General features: G+C 44.3%; 1 protein-coding gene across 1 annotated transcript; it reads left to right on the forward strand.

Moving 5' to 3' along the window:
• The first annotated feature begins 8820 nt into the window (after positions 1-8820).
• LOC123182780 (cytochrome P450 94B3) lies at positions 8821-10635 on the forward strand. The gene has a single exon (XM_044595445.1). It carries the CDS (start codon positions 8875-8877, stop codon positions 10468-10470), a length of 1596 nt encoding a protein of 531 aa, XP_044451380.1. The 5' UTR covers positions 8821-8874; the 3' UTR covers positions 10471-10635.
• The last annotated feature ends 1058 nt before the right edge of the window (positions 10636-11693 follow it).

The raw sequence follows: 11693 nt of genomic DNA on the forward strand, positions 1-11693 counted from the left end.
GCATTAATCGTGAATGTATGAGAATACTCTATGTGCTTCACTTATATCATTTGAGCTTGGCAGTTTGCTCTAGTGCTTCACTTATATCTTTTTAGAGCACATCGGTGGCTTTATTTTATTGAAATTGTTGAACTCTCATGCTTCACTTATATTATTTTGAGAGTCTTAAACATCATGGTAATTTTCTTAGGTTATGAATTTTGTCCTAATATGATGGACATCCAAGAGGGATATAATAAAAACTTTCATATAAAGAGCATTGAATATATGAGAAGTTCGATTCCTTGCATTTGTTTTCAGATATAAAGCTGGTGATATTAGTGTCATGCTAGTAAGTAACTGTGGATTGGTAGAAATACTCGTGTTAAAGTTTGTGATTCCCGTAGCATGCACGGATGGTGAACTGTTATGTGATGAAGTCGGAGCATGATTTATTTTTTGATTGTCTTCCTTATGAGTGGCGGTCGGAGACGAGCGATGGTCTTTTCCTACCAATCTATCCCCCTAGGAGCATGCGTGTAGTAATTTTTTTCGATGGCTAATAAATTTTTGCAATAAGTATGTGAGTTCTTTATGACTAATGTTGAGTCCATGGATTATACGCACTCTCACCCTTCCACCATTGCTAGCCTCTCTAGTATCGCGCAACTTTCGCTCGTGCATTAAACCCACCATATATCCTTCCTAAAAATAGCCACCATACCTACCTATTATGGCATTTCCATAGCCATTCCGTGATATATTGCCATGCAACTTCCACCGTTCCATTTATTGTGACATGCATCATCATTGTCATATTGCTTTGCATGATCATGTAGTTGGCATAGTATTTGTGGCAAAGCCACCGTTCATATTTTTTATACATGTCACTCTTGATCTTAGCACATCCCTGTACACCGCCAGAGGCATTCATATAGAGTCATATCTTGTTCTAAAATCGAGTTGCAATTCTTCAGTTGTAAGTAAATAAAAGTGTGACGATCATCATTATTAGAGCATTGTCCCATGTGAGGAAAGGATGATGGAGGATATGATTCCCCCACAAGTCGGGATGAGACTCCGGACGAAAAATAAAATAAAAGGAAAAGAGAAAAGAGAAAAAAGAGCCCAAAATAAAAACATAATGAGAGAAAAGAGAGAAGGGACGATGTTACTATCCTTTTTCCACACTTGTGCTTCAAAGTAGCACCATGATCTTCATGATAGTCTCCTATTTTGTCACTTTCATATACTAGTGGGAATTTTTCATTATAGAACTTGGCTTGTATATTCCAATGATGGGCTTCCTCAAATTGCCCTAGGTCTTTGTGAGCAAGCAAGTTGCATGCACACCCACTTAGTTTGTTTTTGAGCTTTCATACACTTATAGCTCTAGTGCATCTGTTGCATGGAAATCCCTACTCACTTGCATCATATCAATTGATGGGCACCTCCATAGCCCATTAATTTGCCTAGTTGATATGAGACTATCTCCTTCTTTTTGTCTTCTCCACAACCACCATATTCTAATCCACCCATAGTGCTATATCCATGGCTCATGCTCATGTATTGCGTGAAAGTTGAAAAAGTTTGAGAACACCAAAAGTATGAAAAAATTGCTTGGCTTATCATCAGGGTTGTGCATGATGAAATACTTTGTATGATGAACATGGAGCATAGCCGGACTATATGATTTTGTAGGGATAACTTTCTTTGGCCATGTTATTTTGAGAAGACATGATTGCTTTATTAGTATGCTTGAAGTATTATTGTTTTCGTGTCATTATTAAACTTTTGTTTTGAATCTTATGGATCTGAATATTCATGCCACGATAAAGAAGATTGCATTGATAAATATGTTAGGTAGCATTCCACATTAAAAATTCTTTTTTTATCATTTACCTACTCGAGGACGAGCAGGAATTAAGCTTGGGGATGCTTGATACGTCTCCAACGTATCTATAATTTTTTATTGTTCCATGCTATTATATTATCTATTTTGGATGTTTTATATGCATTATATGCTATTTTATATTATTTTTGGGACTAACTTATTAATCCAGAGCCCAGCGCCAGTTTCTGTTTTCCTTGTTTTTGAGTTTTAAAGAAAAGGAATATCAAACGGAGTCCAAACGGAATAACACTTTACGGTGATTTTTCTTGGACCAGAAGACTGCCAGGCATGCCCCTGGGGGGCGTCCTGAGGGCTTGTGGGTCCCTTAGGGGTCTCCTAACCCTAATCTTTGGCCTATAAATTCCCTAATATTTCCAAACCATGAGAGGCATCCACCACAATACTTTTCCGCCGCCGCAAGCCTCTGTTCCGTGAGATCCCATCTTGGGGCCTTTTCCGGCGATCTGTCGGAGGGGGATTCGATCACGGAGGGCCTCTACATGAACCTTGCTACCCTTCCGATGATGCGTGAGTAGTTTACCACAGACATACGCGTCCATAGCTAGTAGCTAGATGGCTTCCTCTCTCTCTTTGATCTTCAATACAATGTTCTCCTCGATGTTCTTGAAGATCTATTCAATGTAATACTTTTTTTGCGGTGTGTTTTTTGAGATCCGATGAATTGTGGATTAATGATCAGATTATCTATGAATATTATTTGAGTCTTCTCTAAACTCTTCTATGCATGATTAATATATCTTTGTATTTCTCTTCGAACTATCGGTTTGGTTTGGCCAACTAGATTGGTTTTTCTTGCAATGGGAGAGGTGCTTAGTTTTGGGTTCAATCTTGCGGTGTCCTCACCCAGTGACATAGTAGGGGTAGCGAGGCACGTATTGTATTGTTGCCATCAAGGATAAAAAGATGGGGTTTTCATCATATTGCTTGAGTTTATCCCTCTACATCATGTCATCTTACTTAAAGCCGTTCTCTGTTCTTATGAACTTAATACTCTAGATGCAGGCAGGAGTTGGCCGATGTGTGGAGTAATAGTAGTAGATGCAGGCAGGAGTCGGTCTACTTATCACATACGTGATGCCTATATTCATGATCATTGCCTTAGATATCATCATAACTTTGCGCTTTTCTATCAATACAAAGTACTAGCATTGAATGGTACACCAGAACCTAACCCGGTTGAAGAAGTTAAAATGGTAAGAAGCAACAAAGAGAAAGTTGAGGTACTTGACACAAGTCATGTGCTAGAGTACAATTATACCCTTGTAGATTTTTTTAAGATGATATACATGAAGTATCCACTACCGGAGGTAACTAACGATGAGGCATATAATGTCTTTGTTGAAGAAGTTGCAGCCAAGGTACGTGAACTTTATGATGAAAGAAAAAAGGTATTCAGTAAGTTACCAACTAAGCAAGAGGATGCTTTTGAACCTACTATAGAGATTGAGATAGGACTTCATAATTTCAGTGCTTTATGTGACTTAGGGGCAAGTGTTTCCACTATCCCCAAATCTGTTTATGATAGTCTCAATCTTGGTCTTTATGCTAATATGGAGATTATATTGAATATAGCTAACTCTACTTTTACTCGGGCAGTAGGCATTAAGCATGGAGTTATAGTTCAAATTAATGATTGCCCTGTCATGATTGATCTTGTTATAGTAGATATGCCTGGAGATCCAATTGCTCCTATAATTCTCGGTAGACCTTTTCTTAGGACTATCAAAGCTGTGATAAATGTGTTTGAGGGAAATGTTCATTTTGATTTACCAGCAAAAGATCCCTTTATAAGACATTTCCCCAAGAAAAAGAAATCATTTTAAATGGTAGAAGCTATGGTCTTGGTGTTCTAGCACCACCTTGATCACCACTACTGTCGAGGTATCCGACCGAAAACAAGCGCTTCGTGGGAGGCAACCCACGTGAATAAAGTAGACAAGAAAGTTTCCATTTTTGTTTTTAATAAAAGACTTATTGAAGTTCCATGTGAAGAAGTGAGTTTGGAAGAGTTTTTCTAATGAAGGCTTAGCCTTATGAAAAATGCTAGATTGATGTTTCAATGCCTCGAAATATGTCTATGTATTGCTATGGAACTAACACCGTAGGAAAATGAAGAAATATACAAGTTTCCGAAGAAACAAACCAAAAGAAGGCCCTTCCTGTGACCGCGGAGGTCGTTTGGGCGATCGTTTGACCTGCAGGAGGTTCCAGCGCAAAACAACAGAGTGAAGGATGGCGTATAATATGGGTGCATACGCTCTTTTTTGCGGTCATTTTGATTCTCTACAAAAACCATCAACGAGTCCAGAGCGTTCAACGGTGTTCCAAATGGGCGCACACGCCCGTTCCAGCGGTCGTTTAACATCCTAGACCTGAAGCACAAAAAGAACACAGCGAACGAGGGTGTTTGAAATGGATGTCAGCGCCCGTTTCCGCGGTCGTTTCATCTGCACGCAAACAAAGGTGAGTTTAATCGAGTTGAAGACGACATTCCATGCGGCCTCTTGCGCCCGTATGAGTGGTCATTTTGCACGTCGGCGACTCCAATAAGCACGAGGAAGGAGGTATTTCGCCCCCATCTCTCTCTTTTCTTCTTCTTCTTCTTCCTCCAAACCTCTCTAAACCCTAGCAAAACTTTGCCTGATCTCTCTACTCGTTCGTTTTCAGTTCGAATCCTTCCGTGATCGATCTACGATATGTTTCTCCTCCAATCCCCAACTTATTTTTCGCGAATCCGTGTCCTACATGGCTAGCATTGCCATGACTAGGAGATGCATATTTTTGATTCAAACTTGAGTTTGGCATGGATTTGTTGAAGTTTTTAGAGGAGTGTGATGTTGTGAGTATCGTAGGATCATTATTGTTTTATTATGTTTGATTGAAATATTGTTTTGTAGATGTCTACACGAAGATCTTCTCGCGTACGCGGTCATTTGAGTTCATCCACCGCACAACCGAAACAAGTTTTCACTCAAGGGATTATCTTCACTGACCGTGGAGTAAGGAAGAAGTTCCAAAAGCTCACAGTAAGGAAGATCAAAGCAACCAAATGGGCTTGTGTGAATACTCTCGCCAAGCTAGGTATCACTCATGACTTTAGTTTGCTTTGTCATAATGCCGGGTTGCACCATTTTTTTATCAGGGATGTGGGACTTATGAACGATTGATGCTTAGTATTGTCTCGCACAATGTTGGGTTAGTACCAAATGCATATGAGGAGGAGAGGATCACTGATGTCTACTACACAACCTATTCTTGCAAACTTGTATTGGACCTCCAAGCGTAGAGTTTTATAGGACAGTAGCAATTTTCCCTCAAGTGGATGACCTAAGGTTTATTTATCTGTGGGAGGCATAGGATGAAGATAGTCTCTCTCAAACAACCCTGCAATCAAATACAAGAAATCTCTTGCATCCCCAACACACCCAATAGAATGGTAAATTGTATAGGTGCACTAGTTCACCAAAGAGATGGTGATACAAGTGTAGTATGGATAGTAGATATAGGTTTTGGTAATCTCAAAATAAAAAAACAGCAAGGTAGCAAGAGATGATACGAAGCACAAACGGTATTGCAATTCTTGGAAACATGGCCTAGGGTTCATACTTTCGCTAGTGCAATCTCTCAACAGTGCTAATATAATTGAATCATATAACAATCCCTCAACGTGCGACAAAGAGTCACTCCGAAGTTCTTATCTAGCGGAGAACATAAGATGAAATTGTTTGTAGGGTACGGAACCACCTCAAAGCTATCCTTTCCAATCAATCTATTGAGCTATTCCTATAAGTGTCAAAAACATCCCTAGAGTTCGTACTAAAATAACACCATATGATACACATCAACCAACTCTAATGTCACCTAGATGCTCCAATGTCACCACAAGTATCCGTGAGTTGATTATTCGATATGCATCAAACAACTTCATATTCATAATATTCAATCCAACACAAATAACTTCAAAGAGTGCCCCAAGATTTCTACCGGAGAAAGTTGGATGAAAACATGCATCAACCCCTATGCATAGATTACCCCAATGTCACCTCGAAAATCAGCGAGTTGAGTGCCAAAACATACATAAAGTGAATCAATACAATACCCCATTGTCACCATGGGTATTCATTTGCAAGACATACATCAAGTGTTCTCAAATCCATAAAAGTATTCAATTCGATAATAGTGAAACCTCAAAGGTAAACCTCAATTCATCACAAAAAGATAGAGAGGGAGAAACACCATATGATTCAACTATATGAACAAAGCTCATGGTACATCAAGATCGTGCCAAATCAAGAACACGAGAGAGAGATAGATCAAACAAATAGCTACTGGTACATACCCTCGGCCCCGAGGGTGAACTACTCCCTCCTCATCATGGTGACCGTTGGGATGATGAAGATGGCCTCTGGTGATGATTTCCCCCTGCGGCAGGGTGCCGGAACAAGGTCCCGATTGAGTTTTCATGGATATAGAGGCTTGCGGCGGTAGAAATTCTCATCTAGGGTTCTTTCTGGGGGTTTGGGCATTTATAAGGATTTTTGGCGTCGGTCTCACGCCAGGGAGGTGCCCGAGGTGCCCACAAGCTTAGGATGTCCACCCTAGGGGGGCGCGCCCCCAGGCTTGTGGCTCCCTCAGCCATCCCCTGGCCTAGCTCCAGTGCTCCGTGGGTCACTTCTTGTCCATAAAAAATCACCGTAAATTTTGAGCCCATTCCGAGAACTTTTATTTCTGCACAAAAAGCAACACCACGGTAATTCTGCTAAAAACAGCGTTAGTCCGGGTTAGTTCTAATCAAATCATACCAAAACCATATAAAATTGTTGAAAACATGGCATGAATACTTTATAAATTATAGATATGTTGGAGACGTATCAATCACTTTCTGTCTCCTTGACCAAGACTTGAACATAACTTTTTTTGAGTGGTGTAACTACTTTGGCTTCCCCAACAATGATGCTGCTATTAGATATGTTTATTATTCCACTGACCCCACCCGAGGCAATCCTTTTATTGGATGAGTCACCATGGATCTAAGCAAAGAGCTAGTTGTATTGAAAGTCCTGCTATACGTTATTTCTACTATGTTATCACTAACTCGTTGTAGGCACGAGGAGAAGTTTTTAAGGTGAATGATGAGAACATGCTAGTTCTCGGGAAAGCAGCAAAGCTGGACGTCGGTTATTCACCCAACCTAGGGGCAATACTTTTGTTACACCTCATGCATCAAGCAAATCAGGCACAATGAGATATCATGTGTGGAGGAATGATCACCATGTTGGCGAACTCCCTTGGCCTTGACTACAGTCATCTCCGCCCCATTGTCGGTAAAACATTCGCGTTGGTAGTAGTTTGTAATGGCCGTCATTGTATCAAAATTCTTGGAGTGGCGCACTTGTTACCCACACCTATGCCTAACCGTTTCTTCGTGAAAAACTGTGTTTATTTGTGAAAAACCGTGTTTATTTGTGAGAAAAATGTCTCTTCATGAAAAATTGAAAAGACACGTCCGATGTCTCTGTGAAAAGACAAGTTGTACGACCCCGGCACCAAACTGGCTAGGCCTCGCTGATTGCATCTGGATGCAGCATTATGACGATCCAATGTAACATCGTACCAACGTTGGATGGATTTCAATCATAGATAAGATAATTTTGTATTGTTTTAGAGGAAAGGTCTCAACCTGACTTTAAATTAATAAAGTCAATGTCAGCAACAGTAACAACCGAACAGAGTGCAAGAAAACACGGAATAAAGTTTAGACGGCCACGACCGGCAAATAAGGCGCGCAGGCCAAGACCAAAAGCTAAACATCCAAACAGGAGCAGACGAAGAAGAGGGAGCTCCGACTATGGCGACCTGGCCCGATCAATCCCGGAGATATAAACAGCAGTAGCATGCACATGGCCAATGAGAACCTCCAGAGCCGCCTTGTCAACCTCCTTAATTAGAGATTTCCACTATTGCAAGAATATGGACAATTTGAATATGACATTAACCGTCAAGTTAGGGAACACCTGTTCAATACTACCTCTGTCTTGGTGTATAAGTCATTCGTGTAGTTTTAGGTCGACAATTTAACTATCTAAATATGTATTATATGTGACAAAAATATATATTTAGAAACTACATTTTAACTATCTAAATATGTATTATATGTGATAAAAATATATATTTAGAAACTACATCGTGTAGAAATCTAGTAATATACTTTTCATGACATATAACATATATTTAATTCCTCAAATCGATGACCTAAAACTACGCGAATGACTTATATACCGGGACAGAGGGAGTAGTAAATTTGAATATGGACAACTTTGTATTGTTGCAAAGAAAGAAAAGAACCACAATAACTGTTAATTAACACGTTCAATAATTAAGTTTGTAACTGCCGAATTACGTGACCAGTAAAATTGTCTTAATTATGCTCAAACTACTAATGTATCAAAATTTAACATCCAATTTATTGGTGCACTTCAATGGTATTTAAGCTTAGAAAAGTAAATTTTATAGAAACATAATCTACTAATCCTCACCCATCACCCGTTTTTTTTTTGCGGAAACCCATCACCCGTTCTGGCTGTGCTTCTAGCGTCATCGGAGTGTATGTGGAGATTTTTCTCCAGTGTATCGTGCGGGATTCGGTCGGTGTTTGTTTTCGGTGGATCCACGTGGATCAAGTCTTCGTTGTGTGTTCGTGTGTCACGTTGAATCATTTCGATCTATGCTTCTTTTCATCGGCGGCGGTTACTATTCTGGTGCGCTGGTCCTGGAGGGCTTGAGTGGTTTTCTAAAATTCTATGCTAGTACTTAATAAATATATGGCCATCGCTTTCCGGGAGAAAAAAAAAGAGCAGCAAAGCGCGAGCAGGTACTTGGTATATATATGTCGACAAATACTGTGTGCGGCCTCGTCCATCCTTTCTCTCTCCAACCCTACCTCCTTTGTTCTGACTATAATCACTAGATCGAGGTACAGGATGGTACCTTACATGCTGTGCTTTCAGTTTGTGGCGTGTTGCCTCCTGGTCCTGCTCTACTCGCTTCGATCTGGTTCTACCAGCAGCGCTGGCCATGGCCCGAGAAGCTACCCGCTCATCGGCTGCCTGCTCGCCTTCTACGAGAACCGGCGGCGGCTCCTTGACTGGTACACCGAGATGCTGGCGGCCTCGCCCACCCAGACCATCGTCGTTGACCGCCTGGGCGCGCGCCGGACCGTGGTGACCGCGAACCCGGCCAACGTCGAGTACATCCTCCTGGGCAACTTCGGCAACTACCCCAAGGGGAAGCCGTTCACCGACGTGCTCGGCGACCTGCTCGGCAATGGCATCTTCAACGTCGACGGCGACAAGTGGTTCGCCCAGCGGAAGCTGGTCAGCCACGAGTTCTCGGCGCGCACGCTCCGTGAGCTGGAGATCGCTGTGCTCGAGGCTGAGGCGCTCGACCGCCTCGTCCCGGCGATGGAAGCGGCCGCTGAGCCGGGCGGCGGCGCCGTCGACATGCAGGATGTCCTCCGCCGGTTCGCATTCGACGTCATCTGCCGTGTCTCGCTGGGCGTTGACCCGGGATGCCTCGACCCGGCATTGCCCGCGCCGAGGCTGGCCACCGCCTTCGACGCCGCCGCCGGGATCATCGCCAGGCGCGGGGCTGCGCCGCTGGCCGCCGTCTGGAAGATCAAGCGCGCGCTGAACATCGGCTCGGAGCGGCGGCTGCGGGAGGAGGTCCAGGTTATCCACGAAGCCGTCATGGATCTCATCCGGAGCCGCAAAAAGGAGCGCTTCTTGGTCAACGCCGGCGACGTGAGGAACGACCTGCTGTCGCGGATGATCGATTGCGGCTACGCCGACGAGGATATCCGTGACATGGTGATCAGCTTCATCATGGCCGGCCGCGACACGACGTCGTCGGCGCTGACCTGGTTCTTCTGGCTGCTCATGCGCCACCGCGACGTGGAGCGAGACGTCCTGGAGGAGATCACAAGCATGAGACGAGACAGCAGCAACGGCACCTACACCGGCGAAGGCTTCGACCTCGACGACTTCCGCAGGATGCGGGTGCTCCACGCCGCGCTGAGCGAGACCATGCGGCTGTACCCGCCGGTGGCGTGGGACTCGAAGCACGCGGCGGCGGCAGACGTGCTGCCGGACGGCACCCGCGTCGCGTCCGGCGACCGGGTCACCTACTTTCAGTACGGGATGGGGAGGATGGAGGCCATCTGGGGCTCCGACGCCGGCGAGTTCAGCCTGGAGAGGTGGCTCGCACTGCCGGCGGACGGCAACGCGGCGTCTGGCGGCGTGTCTCCCTTCAAGTACCCGGTGTTCCAGGGCGGCCCGCGGACGTGCCTGGGCAGGGAGATGGCCTTCGTGCAGATGAAGTTCGTCGCCGGCGCCATACTCCGTCGGTTCGACCTCCGCCCCGTCGACGAGGGCCGCACGCCGGCGTTCCTGCCGCTGCTCACTTCCCACATGCACGGCGGGCTCAAGGTGACGGTGAGGAGGAGGAAGGTGGAGAGTACCACAGGCAACGCCTTGCACGACGCAGCTACAGACAAGAGCCGATCATCTTTTTTTAGCTAGTGGTAAATGGCAGCATTCCCTCGTGTAAAAAAGCAAATAATTTTTCATATACATCCACTTTGTACATGTCCATACATACATAGGATGATCATATGAATCTGATGTACACACAGAAATGAATTCAATTCCCCCACAGAATAAAAAATACCGAGTGATTCCAAGAAACTTGAGTGGCACTTGATTTCCGGCAAGAAATTTTCTAGGGGTCCCATCAATTCTATTTTACTTTGAACAGTGGGGTCCCATCAAAGTGAAACGAACTACTGTTTGATGTGCTTGCAGTAAACTTTTTCTTCAGGGGATGCTTGCAGTAAACCAAAAACCAAGATAGTTGAACACTGTTTGTGAAACGGGACTGTGAACTTGTCAGAGTCAGAGGCGATAAACTTCAAGGAAAGTTCAGGCAGATGCTACTACTAATCAATAATTCCTGTCAAGAAACTGGAATTAGAATAAAGCGGGACGCACGTTTCATTTAGCGACGCGCACATGTCGTATAAAAAGGTCGTCGCCCGTCCGATGTGAGGTTGGAAAGTTTGATTGGTTTTGTTTCAGTTAAGATGGGCGCATCAACGAGGAGCATGTGGGTTTTTTCCACGGATGGGGTTGGGTGGGGGAGGATGATGTAGTGCACGTAGCTATCGGGTGCACGTAGCTATCGGCTGCAAGATCAACTTTTTTTCTAGCTGTTGAAAGCTCGACTTTGCTTTTTTAGTCGCTGAAAGATCAACTTGCCGGGGCGGAAAAGGGTCGGGCAAATGGGGCGCGTTCGAGGAAACCCCCACCCCACCCCTAGCGGGAATAGATATATTCCGGCGGTTCACTGCGTCATGGACCACGTGCGTAATGTGTAGCGTGTCGTGATCTGGCCCGGCGCGATCCTGCTGCCCCTTGCTTTCACACCGGGAAGTCTGTCTCCTGCCCCCATATTGTATTGTTTTCTTGGAGAACGACATCGCGTTTTATTACTTTGGGAGCTGGACTTGTTTCCTCGTGATGTGGCTACTGAATCATGCGTACATAACAGCTGGCGGGAATATCTTTGGAAGTTCGCTGTGTAGATTTTGCTTCAACGACAAAAGGTGGAAGAAACAATAACAAGGAAAAGATAAGGAGCGCACGTTCGCGCTGCTGCTTCCTCGCGCGACCCCCGTCTGGACCGTTGGATCGCGGCGACCGGCGCACATCATCACATTGGTTTATCTTAGACCGAGCCGAAACAG

The sequence above is a fragment of the Triticum aestivum genome, chromosome 1D (genome assembly GCF_018294505.1).
Source record: "Triticum aestivum cultivar Chinese Spring chromosome 1D, IWGSC CS RefSeq v2.1, whole genome shotgun sequence".
NCBI lineage: Eukaryota > Viridiplantae > Streptophyta > Magnoliopsida > Poales > Poaceae > Triticum > Triticum aestivum.